The following is a 17,259-nucleotide window of genomic DNA, read 5'->3' on the forward strand; positions in this document are numbered from 1 at the left end:
CATTACCGTACTTTTCGGAGTATAAGACGCACTTTCCACCACCCCCCAAAAGTGGGTGAAAATCATGGTGCATCTTATGTTGCCGAAGCCCCGCCCACCCGCTGGCTCCCATCCTTTTGCTGTTTTCGGCCTCCGCGCATCACATTTTCGGCTGGTTCCAGGCAGCGGGGATAGGCGGCAGCGAATGGGCCACGCTGAACGGGCTGTGATGGTGGTGAATGGCCAAGGCGGTGAACAGGCTGCGGCAAATGGACCACGCAAACAGGCGGCGGCGGCAAACAGGTGGTGGCGAATGGGCTGCAGCGGTGGCAAACGGGCTGTGGCAAATGGGCCAAGGCAGCGCCAAATCGGCTGCGGTGAATGGGCCAGATGAATACCGGATGGATGTTGGGAGGTAAAGGCAGATTAATTTTTCTTGTTTTCCTCCCCCAAAAAGGTAGGTGCCTCTTATAGTCCAGAGCGTCTTATACTCTGAAAAATACGGTAGTTCCTTTGACTGACCTTTACTTAAAATTCATGTCACCGGACTTGAATCCAGCGGCATTAAAGCATGCATTGAAATGATTTTTCGGTCAAGAACATCTTGGAAATCCAAGGGATCACAGCCACCTCCCAACTGACTGCTTCTTATTGCTATCTGGGTGGAAATCATAGCTTGATCAAGTTAGCGCTGTTTTAAAACTTTTCTCAGCTGCTATGTAAAGAGCTGTGGTGACACAGTGGTTAGAATGCAGTATTGCAGGCTAATTCTGCCGACTGCCAGCAGTTCGATTCTGACCGGCTCAAGGTTGACTCATCCTTCCATCCTTCCAAGGTCGGTAAAATGAGGACCCAGATTGTTGGGGGCAAAAGGCTGGGAACCGGCACAGCAATATCTACAAGATACTGACCAATCTCTATCTGAAGATCTCTACACCTGGAGAACCCACCCTCTTTAAGGAAATTTAATTGCTCTTCCTGATAAGGTACTTTCCTATCTGTGAATCAAAACTGCCCATCTCTCTCACAGAGGGGCTCTTGTTTTAACTTCATTTGATCAATTTGTGTCCTGTAAGGAGTAACTCAAAATTCCTCTTGAGCTTAACCGATTTGCTGGGGGGAAAAACACTGCCTGCCATGGGATCTGCTCCCTTCTTGCCAACAACCAAGCCTGTATCCCATTTTGCAAAATGAAAAAGTTTACCTTGCATCGGCCACAAAAGGGAAGATCCCATTGTAGAAGAACATTATAGTAAGGACCAGAAGCCAGTAGCGAAGGGGTAAGTGCCGGATATCTTGAACTTTCTGGAAGTTAAAAATAAATTGCACGTTAATTACTTATAACCACAACTCTGAGGATTAGTCTCTAAAGGCAGCTGTCAGGCCTGGAAGCCATCTTTTGCATTGGGCCTTCAGGCCTGCCACAATTACTCCTGTGGGAAACTGGGAGGGGGGATTGTATGGAGCAGGGGTGATATGTAGTCATAACAACATTCTTTTCTCAGAGAGTCAAGGACATCTTGCCCTACACCTGGAGGGGAGTGGCTGGGAGACATCTCCACTAGGGACGTTGTTTTGATTGGACCATGTGATGGACTTGTGGGTGCTGGGGCAGGGGCTTGGACTTTCCTTTGGGTGGGGAACACCTGGAAGCTTTCAGATTCGGGTTTTCCCAGATGTGCCAATATGACATCTCTAATAAAATGGAACTTTTGAGGAAACTCAAGCCTCGGAGTTTTCTTTCGTTGGGGGTGTTACTTGGAACCCTGACAGCAGCTTTCTCTAGGCCAGTGATTCTCAAGCTTTTCTTCACCATGGACACCTTTCAAATACCTTTTGTGGCCACGGACCCCCAAGATTTAAATATTCACATTTCTTCAAGCCTTCGTGGACCCTCTGTGATGATTTTGCGCCTCCCCCCACAGGGATCCGCGGACCACAGATTGAGAACCATTGCTCTAGCCCATGGATGTCAAACTCGCCATGTCACATTGCCATCACGTGACGTTTTGCAACGTTTCCCCCCCCCTTCGCAGAGCTGGGGTGGGCGTGGCCTGCGCGTGACGCATCTGGCTCACGAGCCGCCAGTTTTGACACCCCTGCTCTAGCCTATTGGACAACAGGCATTCTTGAGTTTCAATTCCCAACGTTTCTCATAATGCTGGCTGGATAGACTGAGGGTTGCAATCCACCTCAGCTGGAGAAGATGGCTTTGGATCAGTCCTTCATCAAGGCTTCCTCCCACCCTGGTTCTGCTTAGAGAAGAAAAAATAAGGATGCGTCATTCTGAATTCCAGAATGTTTTATACGATCGTACAACAGAAGAACAGGGGAACCAAAGACTCATTTTTCCACCATGGCCTTCCTGCCGAAACTCGTTTATTTTCACATTTCAGGTTTAAAGCGACCGGAGACTTAAGAGGCAATAAACTGAGGAAGGATGAAGTTTTTCTCCTATAGGAGGCAATGCTTGAATTACAATTTGCATGGTCAATGTCCCATCCGCCAGAGGCAAATCAACCAGCAAAACAAGCAACTGGGGAACCAGATGGGCAGATTAATTCTCTCCTTGTAACATGGTTCATTTAGTTTTGGTTCAGAGCATTCTTTGAGGCCAGCCAACCAGCTTTAATCCACCATAATCATAAACGACGGTCTTGGTAGAATGTACGAACTGAGTCAGAAGGCAAAGCAAGTAAGTATTCAGAATCCAAAGCCATTCAGAAAACCCCTCCATCCTCTTTCCTTTCAAGAGATAGGATAACTGGGCGAGCACAATGAGCTTTAAATGTTTGAAGTCTCTTTGGACCATCAGGGTCATGAATGACTTGCATCCAAAAGACAATAAAAAGAAAGCAGAAGTTGCCTGATGCCATATCTACCCTACCTACCAGTGGTGAAATTCAATTTTTTTACTACCGGTTCTGTGGGCATGGCTTGTGGGCATGGCGTGGCTTGGTGGGCATGGCAGGGGAAGGATACTGCAAAATCCCCATTCCCACCCCACTCCAGGGGAAGGAGATTGCAAAATTCACATTCCCTCCCCACTCCAGGGGGAAGGATACTGCAAAATCTCCATTTCCACCCCATTCCAGGGGAAGGATACTGCAAAATCCCCATTCCCTCCCCACTCCAGGAGGAAGGATACTGCAAAATCCCCATTCCCTCCCCACTCCAGGGGAAGGATACTGCAAAATCCTCATTCCCACCCCACTCCAGGGGAAGGATACTGCAAAATCCCCATTCCCTCTCCACTCCTGGGAGAAGGATACTGCAAAACCTCCATTCCCACCCCACTCTGGGGCCAGCCAGAGGTGGTATTTACCAGTTCTCCGAACTACTCAAAATTTCCGCTACCGGTTCTCCAGAACCTGCTGAATTTCATCCCTGCTACCTACCACTTTCTTGGACTCTTGTTGGAGAACTCCATCCAAGCCGAGCTGCTTCGTGCCCACTTTGTCCAGCACGCTAACGATGATGGCTGAAATAAAGCCCAGCACGCATAACAAAGCTCCTGTGAACAGAGAAGAACCAATGGTTAGAACCTCCATCAATGGCGGACCTTATGGTTGGCATGAAACTCTTTAAGATTTGGCAACCTTTTTGTCAACTCTGAAGTGAGCCTGGCTGAAGCCATCTTTTGCTGCCTCATAGTTGCCACAAACTCTGAAAGGGGGAAGGGAGGGGGAAGTAGGTAGACTGGCTGGCAGTCAAAACAAAAAGCTTTCTCGTGGGAACCAAGGTCATCCCAACCGGTGCCGGTTGAAGGAGGACAGGAGTGACCAAGCAGCCCGCCAACTACTTTATTTATTATTTATTTATTTATTTTATTATATTTCTATACCGCCCTTCTCCTGCGGGACTCAGGGCGGTGTACAGCCAGGATAAAACATAGCATATAAAAGTTAAAAACATTTAAAAAAAACAATTAAATAATTTAATTGAACAATGTGACCTGTGACATCTTCGGGGGGAAACAATTGCTCTTTTAATTAGGCTGAAACTGTGGAAAACTTTAGAGTTGGTTTTCACTAGCTGTGCTGATATGATGTATCCAATAAACATGTTCTTTGAGGAATCTACCTGCTGGATAAATTGTTGGGAGGCAGAGGCCAAAGGGTGGGGGCCAGTGGGTGGGCGGGGCTACATTCGGTGTATAAGACGCACCCAAATTTTCATCCCCTTTTGGGGGGGGAAAGGTGCGTCTTATACCCCCCAAAATACGGTATTTATATTAAGGTTGCATCCTTCATTCTTTCATTATTCCGTGTTTCAATGTACACTTCTAGTACCCATCACAATCATTTAAACATCTAGAATAAATCTGTTCGTGTTCTTTCCAATCATCCAATCCCTGTGATTCTACTATTAATACGCATTTTTACATTAAAATATATTGAGAATATCGAGTTGAGCCACGCGGCATAAATCTAGAGATGTTGCTTCCAAGAGAAACTCACCTCCCCAAAGGGTCCACTGGATCCCGAAATGGCTTTCAAACTGCTGGGTGAAAAAGAAGTTGAGGACGCTGCCGAGACGGGAGAAAGAGAGCGTCAGCCCGAAGGCGAGCGCCAGCTCTTTTCCCTTGAACCAAAAGGCAGTGATGCGGTTCTGCACAACTCAAAAAAGCAGAAGAGAGATCAGCGTCACTCAGCTGTAATAACAAAGCAATGACAGAGCAATGCAGAGGAGGGCATATTTTTCTGAACTTTATAAAAACCCGTGCCTCCGTTTAAGGAAGCAAGCAGGACACTTGAAGCATAAAAAAGAAAGGAGAGGGAAAGAAAGAAAAAAGAAAGAAAAAAGAGGGAGGGAGGGAGGGAAGGAAGGAGGGAAGGGTCAGCTTTGGAAGCCATATTAAGCCGGAAGCTTCCACACTGCCACCTTCTCGTGTGTGGGAAAGTAGGAAGGGAGATTTAGTAGAGGAATTGTCTTTAGACATAATAGCATCCTTCCTGTCGGTCAAGGTCAGGCCGATCCTGCATCTGGAGAAGGAGTTGTCGGAGTGATGTCTCGAGATGGGACGGATGGTGATTGGAGCATGTGATCAACTGAGGAGTGAGGGGATGGTTTTGAGGGGTTTTGACTTACTGAGGGAAAACCCGGACCTCTCAGATTCGGCTTTTCCCAGATGTGCCAGTTTACTTATTCTAGTAAATAGAACTTTGAAAAATGCTTGCTTCAGAGTCTTTACTTGGAGTTGGGGGGGAGGGGTTTCTGGAACACTGACAGAAAGAAAGAAAGGGAAAGAGAGAAAGAAAGAAGAGAAAGAAAAAGAAAGGGAAAGAAAGAAAGAAAGAAAGAAAGAAAGAAAGAAAGAAAGAAAGAAAGAAAGAAAGAAAGAAAGAAGAAAGATATTATGAAGAAAGAATACATAGCAAAAAAAAAACCCATGCTAGTCCATTTTAATAGAGTCCACTGGGACTGGCCGCCTAGAATTCATTGGATTTATTGAGTGCACTGGTGTTGAGTGTCCAATAAATAAATGTTGAAACGTCTTTCAAAATACTCATCCCTTCCATTTTGAATCAACAATTTCCCCCAGATGCAGCATTAAGCCATCCACAGGCTTAAACCAGATTCCCCCATCTTGCCTAGAATGGAAGGTTTTGGTGAACTGCCTACCAGAGCATAGCGATGATCTCTCTCTCTAGGGTCCATATTCAAGCTGCTATTTGTATTAAAATGCCCTCTTGTACACCTTTGCCCAATATCAGAATTATCTTTTCAGATGTAGTCTGAACTTGTTTTGAACGTAAAAGTGGATGAGTAACTCCCACTGCTTCTCTCCCTGCATTTAACGCACAATTTCTACTCTCTATTATGATGTTCTTTATGCTTCTGTATTTGCCAAGAAGTTCACTTAGCCTTAGACTGAAGACTTCGTAAGAGCCTCTTATCCGAGTGTTACCACTGAATGACTATAGTGGGGTTTTTGGCATCATTATCATCATTATTTCATCTCCACTAATTTTCACTTCTTAAATTTTCCCAGAATTGGACAAGAAAGCAACCATTTAGAGATCTCAATTGACACTAGTTTTATATTGCATTCTCTGCTATATTACTTCTGAACGCGGCCAGGTGTTTAAATACTGCTATTTTAACTGCTATCCCTTTCATTTATAAATTTATAAATTAAAACAAACCCATTTCGTTTTTCCACTGAAATAAAAAGGCATGATTTTGGAGATAAAAGCAAACATTTATAGGCTTCCACTCCCATATAAAACTAAAGTTCTTTTTTAATCCCTTTTCAATACAAATTAGAGGAAAGCTCACTTGTGTTTGCAACAGTCTGAATCGGGAAGTCTGCACTGATCATTTTTTTAATAAGTTAATTCTTTCAACAATTAACTAGATAAGCATCGGTTCAGATGTCATCCTAAACCCTGATTTGTTTATCTGATTTGTGGGTTTGATAAACTTTAAAAAAGAAGAAGGGGCTTTAGCAGGGGTGGGATGTTGGGGGTTCGGGAGAACCTCTAGCTAAGATTCTGTGCAGTTCGGAGAACCCCCAAATCCCACTCATGGCTGTCCCCGCCCAGCCCCACCCACCCCTCCCAGGAGTTCCCACGCGGCCCATTTGGGATGCAGGTAACTGCAGGGCGCGCGCGGAGGCTCGGGGAGGGTGAAAAACGGGCCTACCAGAAGTTCGGGAAGGTTGAAAACAAGCCCGTTTCCGTTTCTGGCCTCCAGAGGGCCTCTGGAGCCTGGGGAGGCCGTTTTCGCCCTCCTGGAAGCTCAAGAAAAGCCTCTGGAGCCCGGGGAGGGCAAAAAATGCCTGTCCCCTGCCCTGCTGCAGGTGGCCGACTAGGCCACGCCCACCATGGCCACACCCACCCAGCAACTGGGCAGAGAACCCCTTGCTAAAATTTTTGAAGCCCACCCCTGGGCTTTAGTAAGAGGTATGAATGCATCTTGACTCAAATCAAGATTCCTGTTGTACGTATCAAGGATCAAATCCAAGAAAGCAGCTATGGCTACATCTTGCGTACCAAAGAAAAAAAGAGTGGGAAGAAGTTTAGACATTCAAAGCTTTGTCTGAGTTTCTGGAACCTTGTCAGCAAAGTCCACATTTAACCACGTCAACACAAACACGCTCCTTCCTTACTTGTAAGCGATCCATTTCCAGAACCGAAAAGCAACCTGCCAGTTAGCATCAGGGGCAAGAGGTACGGAGTTCCTTTTAGGTGGGAGCCCAGTGCAAAAATGGATGATCCCAAGACGGTCAGGAACGAGAAAACAAAGACCCCAACTATAGAGAGAAGGAGGGGGAAAAAAGGTGTGGGAAAAGATTATGCAGGCAAAACATGCGGCTTTTATAGGTAACGTTAAAGATTCCCCTCGCACAAATGTGCTAGTCGTTCCCGACTCTAGGGGGCGGTGCTCATCTCCGTTTCAAAGCCAAAGAGCCAGCTTCGGAGTATAAGGCGCACCGGAGAATAAGACGCACCTACCTTTTTTGGTGAGGAAAAGAAGAAAAAGAAATCTGCCTCTGCCTCTGAGCAATTTTTCCTCCTTGCAGCAAACAGCCTGCTTTACTTTCATTTTCGTTTTCAGCATAGCTTGATTAGCACAAGGAAAAAAAAAAAATCTGCTCCAGCAATTTACCTCCTTGCAGCAAGCAGCAGAGCCCTGCGCAAAACAGCTGAGAGCAAATCAGCTGAGAGTCGGGAGGCAGATCCAATCAACTTGTGCTAATTAGGCTGTGCTGAAGCTGAAAGGAGCTGTTTTTTCTTGCCGTTTGCTTGCAAGGAGGTAAACTGGTGGGAGGCAGAGGCCAAAGGGTGGGGACAAGTGGGTGGGCGGGGCTACATTTGGTGTATAAGACGCACCTAAATTTTCCCCCCCTTTTAGGGGGGAAAAAGGTGCGTCTTATACTCCGAAAAATACGGTATCCGAAACAAAGCTTCAGTTTTCAAAATGCATCCCAAACCATAACTGAGTTCCTTTATACATTTTGAGCATTCAAAGATTGCTAATCATTCAAAGCCAATGTACCCAGATAGACGTGACTAAAGCAAACTCCTTCTATTTCACATTTAAAAGCTCCTTGTGAAACTTCTCGGACAGAGATAAATGCCAATAACCTTCCAGGAAAGGCAACTCTTCATAAATGTATGAACAGTGCAGAAAAGGTCGTCTTTAGCCAGCTGGATTTGAGAAGACAAAGGAACATACAGAACAGCGTCCCCACACCCCACAACCCCCAGATGATCTCAGAGAGAGGGCAGGCCAGTGGCAAAGAAAACAAACGGCACAGTCACCCGGGTTGAGATGGGCGGGCATAGAAATTAAATAAATAGTTCGGCTCCTCCAAAACTTACAGCGGTTCCCCAGTTTGTCAATCAGGAAGCCAGCCACAATCACCACCAGTGCATTACTAAAGAGAACAAGAACAACAACAAAAGAAAAGATAAGATAAATAGTATTGTGAGATAAATAGTATTGTGTGGAGTGTGTGTGAGAGACAGAGAGAGAGAGAAGGGAGGGAGGGAGGGAGGGAGACAGAGACAGAGGGACAGAGACAGAGAGGGGGGAGAGAGAGACAGAGAGAGAGAGGGACAGAGAGAGAGAGAGAGAGACAGAGACAGAGAGAGAGAGACGGAGGGGGAGAGAGAGAGACAGAGAGAGATAGAAACGGGGAGACAGAGAGACAGAGAGAGACAGATCAAGACAGAGAGAGAGGGAGAGAGAGAGAGGGAGAGAGAGAGAGGGAGAGAGAGAGACAGAAAGGGGGAGACAGAGGGGGAGAGAGAGACGGAGACAGAGGGAGGAGAGAGGGAGACAGAGGGAGAGAGACAGAGACAGAGACAGAGACAGGGGGAGGGAGAGAGGGATTGACTCACGTCCAGGCATAGATGGCATATAGAAGGTTGTATTCTTCAGGAGTCATTCCAAGCCCTTCCACGCAATCAGTTGTTGCATTACGTTCTGTGCCATTGTGCTGAGTTCCGTTGGGGCAGGTTAGATTCTGGAGGACGAATCAGAACGAAAACAAAATGACCAATACCAGAAATTACAAATGGAGCCAAGTTGAAATGCATCCTGATTCAGTGAGGCCCACCTGCATTAATTGTTCCAGATAATTAGATAACTCCATCTACTGACTAAAAGCGCTGGATGGAGTACGTTCCTTGCACAAGGTGGTTTTGGTTGTTAGATTTTGCTCACGGGCATCGAAGGAACGCACTATGCAGCTATTGTGCTCTTCTGATCAAGGTTTATGGCTTAGTGTGATTTGGCAGCCCAGTCAATTATCAATAAGCATAGTTTAAAAACCATAGCTTAGCACAGTCGCGTGCCAAAAGCAGGGGGGGGTATGAGCCCAGTCGCGCGCGTGCACCCACACCCATGATTCAATACACCCCGCCCCACCGTGCATGCACGCACGACACCCCCCCCCCGGCGCTCCCTCTGCTTTTGGTATGTGATGGCACAGTGGGCCCATTTTTCGCCCTCCCCAGGCTCCAGAGGCTTTCTGGGAGCCTGGGGAGAGTGAAAACAGCCTTCCCCACCCATCTCCGGAGGCACTCCAGAGGCCGGAAACAGCCCATTTCCCAACTTCTGATGGGATCAGAAGGCCCGTTTTCACCCTCCCCATACTCCAAAGGCTTTCTAGGAGCCTGGGGAGGGCGAAAACAGCCTTCCCCCCCCCGAGTCGGAAAACACCCCGTTTCCTGACTTCCGATGGGCCCGGAAGGCCCAAAATTCAGCTGGCCGGTGCATGCATGCGCCCTGGAGCTGAGCTACGGCAATGCTTGCGTGCCCACAGATATGGCTCCATATGCCACCTGTGGTCACGCATGCCATAGGTTCGCCATCACGGGCTTAGCACAATGTGTGAAGCCAGTATGTAGCAATATCTAAAAACTCTTAAGCAGGGCCTGAGTCTTCTATATGGAAAACAAATGAAGCTGCCACATCAGCTACCCAAAATGTGGCTTGGCATTCCCACCGTGCAGAGTTTCTCAAATTCCTACGTATACCTTCGGTAATTCAGGTATGGAAACAGCCGACGCGCGTTTTGTGTTAATCTCTGCAGCTCTGGAAAGACTTGAACTGAAAAAAGACTTGGAAACTTTGCACCTCTAATCTATTTGCTCCATGGCTGGAAATCAAGTTGACTTCTAACAGGATCAGAGAGAAGAAAAAAAAAAAAGGGGGGGGAGGGACACTCACCCCTTGAAACTGTTCTTGCAAGACACTGGGAATGTCAAAACAGAAGTAGGAGCCAAAGGTCAAGAGACAGTTGAAGAAAAGCACAAGGAATCTGTAATAAGCTGCAAAGGGAAATCAAGTGTTAGAATGGCAGAAAATAAGGTAAAGGTAAAAGGTTCCCCTCGCATATATGTGCTAGTCGTTCCAGACTCTAGGGGGCGGTGCTCATCTCCGTTTCAAAGCCAAAGAGCCAGCGCTGTCCGAAGACGTCTCCGTGGTCATGTGGCCGGCATGACTCAACGCCAAAGGTGCACGGAACGCTGTTCCCTTCCCACCAAAGGTGGTCCCTATTTTTCTACTTGCATTTTTTTACCTGCTTTCGAACTGCTAGGTTGGCAGAAGCTGGGACAAGTCATGGGAGCAGCTCACCCAGTTATGCGGCACTAGGGATTCGAACCGCTGAACTGCCGATCTGATCGACAAGCTCAGCGTCTTAGCCACAGAGCCACTGCGTGATATCCCACCCAAGTATTTTTTTTCAGTGATGATTTGATGACTTGGAGGTTAATTACATTGGGGCTAACCAGAGAGGGGGGTGGAAAACTATCGACAAGCTCAGCGTCTTAGCCGCTGAGCCACCGCGTCCCTTACATAGATATATTATAAATAATATAAATAGCTATGTGCAATTACTGTAAAAAAAAAAAGCACGGTAATTTCCCCAGGATTTTGATTTCCAGTTGGCACTATGCACCTGAACCTCTGATATAATGCCCAGACACTTCACTACTAGTTTACACTCACACTAATTGTGGTTCTAATTTGTTTTACTTCCCAAAGACTGGAATGTAGTACACTGAGGCCTACTTTTTCATGTTCAGTGAGCAGCAAAAACCACAAGGAGGCGCTTTATATTGTTCGGAATACATTTACATTTACAAATATAATTTGGAAGGCATTTATTGCAAATATTTGTTCTACTGCATTTTAGCTACAAGTAATCCTTGATTTACGACCGTTCGTGTAGGGACTATTGGAACTTGCAAGGGCACTGAAAAAAGTGACTTTGAGTGGTGGTCCTTGCACTTATGACCATCACAGCATCCCAGTCACATGATCAAAATTTGAACACTTGGCAACTGACATGTACTGATTACAGTTTCAGCATCCCAGGATCCCGTGATCTCCATTTACGGCCTTCCCGGCCTGCTTCCGATGAACAAAGCCAACGGGCAAAGTCAGCGAATCGTTGCAGGGATTCACTTTAACAACGGTAGCTGAAAAGGTTAATTAATTGGATGCAACTCACTTAACAACCCGCTTGTTTAACAACGGAAATCCTGGTCCCAATTGCAATCTATTGAGGGGCGCCTGTACTTTCAATGTATACCATTCTTCATTCTTGCCGTCCATAAAAATTCAAATAAATAAACCAAATAGAATAGAATAATAGAGTTGGAAGGGACCTTGGAGGTCTTCTAGTCCAACCCCCTGCTAAGGCAGGAAATCCTACAACACTTCAGACAAATGGTTATCCAACATCTTCTTAAAACCTTCCACCATTGGGCTGACACCCAATCTGAGATTTTAATCACTGGGAACTGCCGGATGCAAAGGCCCAAATACTGCAGTCCATGCTTAATCCAAAGATCCCCTAATCCCCACATCCTGTTCCACATAATTTCTGTTGTTGTTAGTCGGGAAGTCATGTCCGACCCATCGCGACTGCATGGACAACGTTCCTCCAGGCCTTCCTGTCCTCTACCACGTTCTGGAGTCCATTTAAACTCATGCCGACGGTTTCAGTGACTCCATCCAGCCACATGATTAGATTAAATCAGGGGTCAGCAACCTGCGGCTCTGGAGCCGCATGTGGCTCTTTCACCCCTCTGCTGAGGCTCCCTGTCACTCAAAATACGTGTCACAACCACCAAAGTTTCAGAAGAAAACAGAACGTTTAATTCAACTACATATGCTAATTTTGTGGCTGCGCAAAAAATAGTCAGGCACGGGAAGGGTTTTGTGGCTCCCGGTGTTTTCTTTTCTGTGGGAAACGGGTCCAAATGGCTCTTTGAGTGCTTAAGGTTGCAGACCCCTGGATTAGATTAACAGACCTGGAAGGGACCTTGTAGGTCATCTAGTCCAACCCCCTGCCCCAAGGAGGAGACCCTACACCATTTAACAGATTAACGGAAGGGACCTTGTAGGTCATCTAGTCCAACCCCCTCCCCCAAGTAGAAGACCCTACACCATTTCCGACAAATGGCAGTCCAACCTCGTCCTGAAAAGCAGGATGCTGGCAACCTCAAAGCAACGCCACTGCTTCCATCCAGGGCCTGTTATTCTTTCTGATCTTTTGGGGGGTTTTTTTGTCTTTGCGTTTAACGTTTTTTAATACCTTTTAGATTTATAATTTTAATGGCCAGGGTCGCTTTTCAGACTGAGATGAGCAAGTGCAATCATCACACCCACAACAGGCACAACTGGAGTTAACCTTCCAGCCATGGGGAGGTAGTTGCCCCCCCCCCGGTCGCCCCCCCCCCGGTCGCCCCCTTTTTTCAGGAATCCGCCCCAGGGAGAGCTTTTCCACCATCCCTTCTCCTGCTTTAAACCCTGTCCAGGACCTCCTCCAGCCCCTGCCCACGTACCCCGAGGAAATCACGTGCAGAATTCTCATTGGGACAGATCTGAGCATCAGACTAGTCCTCAATGCAAAAAAAAAAAAAAGGAGGGGGCCCTCTGAGCATACGCAGAGCGCGCCTGGCAGCCTGCCACGAAGAAAGCGCCCCGTGACAGCCGGTTCCCCGCTGCATCGGAGCCGGGGGGAAGCGGGGAGTCACGTAATCCGGCTCACCTTTCTCGGCCGCCGCTTCCGCCATCGCTCCGATTCCCGGCTGGCCGACGCCGCTTCTCCCGATGCAGCGCTGGCCCCGCCCCTCGGCCCCGCCCACCATCCCCGGGACCGAGGCCCCGCCCCTTTCCTCATCAGCCGCGCTCTTTGTTCCTGGCCGGCCCACATTTCGCCCCGCCTACTTACCCAGCGACGAAACTCCGCCCTTCTGTCTCGTGACGTGAAACTCCTCCCTCTTCCTCTCCCCTCCTCCCTTATACGCGTATCCCGGAGCTATGCCTCCAAACCACGCCTCCTCCCGCCCCTGCAGTTGCAAGCTCCGCCCCCTGCCGTTGACACCGTTTGGGATGCTTTTTTGGAGGCTCCTTTGCTCCGCCCCTCAGCGTGAAGCTCCGCCTCCCTTCGAGGGGGCCGTTCCCGCCTTTTCTGAGGCGGCGAAGGCGGTGGCATTTGTCTCTCGCAAGGCGAGGGAGGTGGAAGTCTGTATGCGGGAAGGCTTTTCAGCTTCCTTTATTCCTAGAAAACGTCCCACAAATAATTATTATATTTGGTCATTTATTATAAGAGTCCCAAGACCAATCATAAAATCACTGGTTTTCATTTAAAAGGTGTCCCACCACCATGTGTATTTTTTGCACACCTTCCAACAGGTGCTTCTAAATTTAAGGTGACCAGATTTTAACATTGGTAAAGACTATAAACTCCTTTCTAAAAATACTTTTTTAAGGACTTTTTTTTTCCCCCTTCAGTGTCGTGCACCAATAGAAAAAAATATCAAGCAGTGTGTTTTAGTAGACAAACAGTAACAGTTATTTTCAGGAAAGAACTCATAAACTAAGTTTTAAATAAGTCTTTTTTTCCCCCAAGGACGCATTGAGCCAATACAGTAACTTTTAAATGTATCTTCAAGAAAGCTCAACCAATCACATATTTTCTAAACAACTTGTCATGTTGTAAGAATGGATAGTGAGATAGGCAGGGTATAAATTTAATAAATTATATTTTCACTTCATTTTCCTTGATATTAATTTGAAAACATTTTTCTTGATTATATTTTTCAAAACATCCACAAAGTACTTTCTCTTTGGCCAACATCAAAGTCAATGAAATGCATTTGAATAAAGCATTGGCTGTTTCCATTATGTTACCCATGTGGGAAAGAAAAATGAAAAGAAGAGAAATAAAATGGAAATGAAAGCCATAAAGACTGGAGGCAGAAAAAATGAAAATAGAATAGAATAGAATAGAATAGAATAGAATAGAATAGAATAGAATAGAATAGAATAGAATAGAATAGAATAGAATAGAATAGAATAGAATAGAATAACAGAGTTGGAAGGGACCTTGGAGGTCTTCTAGTCCAACCCCCTGCTTAGGCAGGAAGCCCTACACCACTTCAGACAAATGGTTATCCAACATCATCTTAAAAATTTCCAGTGTTTATAACTTCTGGAGGCAACTGATTGATTGTTCTGTCAGGAAATTTCTCCTTAGTTCTAAGTTGCTTTTCTCCTTTATTAGTTTCCACCCATTGCTTCTTGTCCTGTCCTCAGGTGCTTTGGAGAATAGTTTGACTCCCTCTTCTTTGTGGCAGCCCCTGAGATATCGAAACACTGCTATCATGTCTCCCCTGGTCCTTCTTTTCATTAAACACACCCAGTTCCTGCAACTGTTCTTCATATGTTTTAGCCTCCAGTCCCCTAATCCTCTTGGTTGCTCTTCTCTGCACTCCTTCTAGAGTCTCCACATCTATTTACATCAAAAGAAAAAGAAAGAAAGAAAAAGAGGGAAAGAAAGTTAAGTCTTCCAATCGCGATAAACAAAGCTTATTAAGGAATGCAGATGATGGTAACTAGTTGACTTTGGAAGCCATTAAGACCACTCGTGTTTAATGTTTCAAAGTAAACAAACAAACAAAATAAAACAAATAAAGCAGCATGGGAAAAAAGCAATGCAAAATCATGTCCATGTTGTAGGGAAATCAGAATGGAAATGTTCATGAGGTCACTTCAGTGGTGGGTTTCAAGTTTTTTTACTACCGGTTCTGTGGGTGTGGCTTGGTGGGTGTGGCATGGCTTGGTGGGCGTGGCTTGGGCATTGCAGGGGAAGGATACTGTAAGATCTCCATTCCCACCCCACTCCAGGGGAAGGTTACTGCAAAATCCCCATTTCCTCCTGATCAGCTGGGACTTGGGAGGCAGAGAATTGATGGGAGCCGGGCCAGTCAGAACTTTTACTACCGGTTCTCTGAACTACTCAAAATTTCTGCTACCGGTTCTCCAGAACTGGTCAGAACCTGCTGAAACCCATCTCTGGGTCACTTGTTCTCGACTTGAGAGTATCCAAAGCTTTACTTGCTCTGTTCAGTATATCAGGATAAAAGTCTTATTGATGCTTTTGGATTTTGTAGTTGGAGAAGACTCTTGAGGATACCATGGACAGCCAAGAACAAACAAATGGATCATCAAACCAGTCAACCTTCAGTCCTTACACCCAAGGAACAAATAACCAGGCTCAGGTTACGTACTGTAGTTTGGGCATCTTATCTGAACGCCGAGGAAGATAGAAGGAAAGGGAAGAAGAAGACAACCATCAGCAAGGTAAATTTGCACAATTAAATTGGTGATAGGTGCACCATTGGAAAACCAATAGGACCAAGTCTGGGACAGATGATCCTTGAGAAAATCTATCTGTGTGGTTGGTAAGAGGCACCATCAACTTGATATCACATAATTCATTAAACTGTTCTGTAGCATTTGCTTCCACATAAATATGCTGAAAATTGCAGCCCAAGGTCTATTTCAAAAGCAATATATACTTCGCATGTTGCTTTGAGTACAGATAACCCTCGACTTATGACTGTTTTTCACACTTAACAACCATTACAGGATCCCCATGGTCATGTGATCAAAATTCAGGTGCTTGGCGCAACTGGCATGTGTTTAAGAGTCGTTGCACTGTCCCAGGGTCATGTGATCCCATTTGTGACTTCCCAGCCAACTTCTTGACAAGCAAATTCAATAGGAGATACCAAATTTGCTTCATGACCTCATGATTCACTTAACAACTGTGGCAAAAAAGGTCCTAAAATGGGGCTCAACTCACTTAACAACTGCCGTGCTTAACAACAGAAATTTTGGACTCAATTGTGGTCATGAGTTGAGGATTAATCTGTAGTGCATCGTTAAAAGATCATTATTGTGATTTGTGCTTCTTTTTTTACATTCTCTGAGAAGGGAGGAATTAAGCTTTATATTCAATGCGTGCAAATAAAATAAATAAAATAAAAAATACCAAATAAAATACCATGTAATACCACAAGATGCTTCTCTCTGGTGCAACAGAAGTGGGTTTTCCTCACAATTCTGTACATGGATTGCATTTTTATGCAATATGCCCTTGAGGTGTTGTTTTCTGCATTGGCCCTTTGAAAATAATATCCCCTTGGAGATCTCCAGAGCTCCTACAATGCCCATCTTTAAGAGTACTTTTAAAAATAGCTTTTTCTGTAGGCTTTGAGTTGGATAGACAAGGCTCTTTGTTGTTGGAAACACGATTGAAGGACTTTACTCCTAAATAGTTGTTTTTATTGATCCTGTTTTGTACAGAATTTTGTTTTGTTTCGACTTCGTGAGGCTGCCAGAATCATCTGGACAGGAATGGGCTAGACATTAATTTATTATTTTAATATTATATACAAACCCAAGTGTATACATGTAATAAAGGCAGACGGGGGGGGGGGGAATCACAATAAAATCAGAGAATAACAATAAACCCCGAAGTGACAATAGCCATTAAAATCTTCCTTAGAACTATGTTTCACCAACAGCTTGAACGATAGGATTCCTTTATTGAGAGAGAAAAAGCATCATAAGTGGGATATTACTGTCCATAAAGTCATTTTTATAACCTCACCTGTCCAGGAGATGTGACATGAAAAAGAAAGTTAGATAATAAAGTACATTTGGACCAGGGCACTTATTGCTTTTTGCTTTCTCAAAAAGCAATAAAACTCTCGGCTTTGCAGTTGGCAACGCAGGACAAATGATGAGAGCATCCAGAAGATGGAGAAAGCAGAAAAAAAATGGAGCTTTGGTATAGGAGAAATGTCTTTTGAGTCAAACTTTATTTTCACTTCTGAAATGTCGGAGGCATTATATCTTGGTTTCTATGTTGGAAAGCATGAGGTCTCAGTACAGGTAGTCCTTGACTTACAACAGTTCATTTAGTGACCGTTCAACATTGAAAAAAGTGACTTATGACCA

At 45.5% G+C, this 17,259-nt stretch overlaps 1 protein-coding gene across 1 annotated transcript in view; it reads right to left on the reverse strand.

Annotated features, from left to right (window-relative positions):
* LOC117673110 (lysosomal dipeptide transporter MFSD1-like) overlaps window positions 1–13,183 on the reverse strand; it is a 23,811-nt gene extending 10,628 nt beyond the window's left edge. The window contains exons 1-8 of the mRNA XM_034430275.3: window positions 12,998–13,183; window positions 10,165–10,265; window positions 8,832–8,956; window positions 8,310–8,365; window positions 7,094–7,237; window positions 4,440–4,598; window positions 3,378–3,493; window positions 1,184–1,284 (exon numbers count right to left, since the gene is read on the reverse strand). Of these exons, the coding sequence (XP_034286166.2) occupies window positions 1,184–1,284; window positions 3,378–3,493; window positions 4,440–4,598; window positions 7,094–7,237; window positions 8,310–8,365; window positions 8,832–8,956; window positions 10,165–10,265; window positions 12,998–13,097 (902 nt within the window). The 5' untranslated portion in view covers window positions 13,098–13,183. The remainder of the gene's footprint in view (window positions 1–1,183; window positions 1,285–3,377; window positions 3,494–4,439; window positions 4,599–7,093; window positions 7,238–8,309; window positions 8,366–8,831; window positions 8,957–10,164; window positions 10,266–12,997) is intronic.
* Window positions 13,184–17,259: the final 4,076 nt, after the last annotated feature.

Source organism: Pantherophis guttatus, chromosome 14, assembly GCF_059756535.1.
Source record: "Pantherophis guttatus breed Tessera chromosome 14, ASM5975653v1, whole genome shotgun sequence".
NCBI classification, from domain to species: Eukaryota; Metazoa; Chordata; class Lepidosauria; order Squamata; family Colubridae; genus Pantherophis; species Pantherophis guttatus.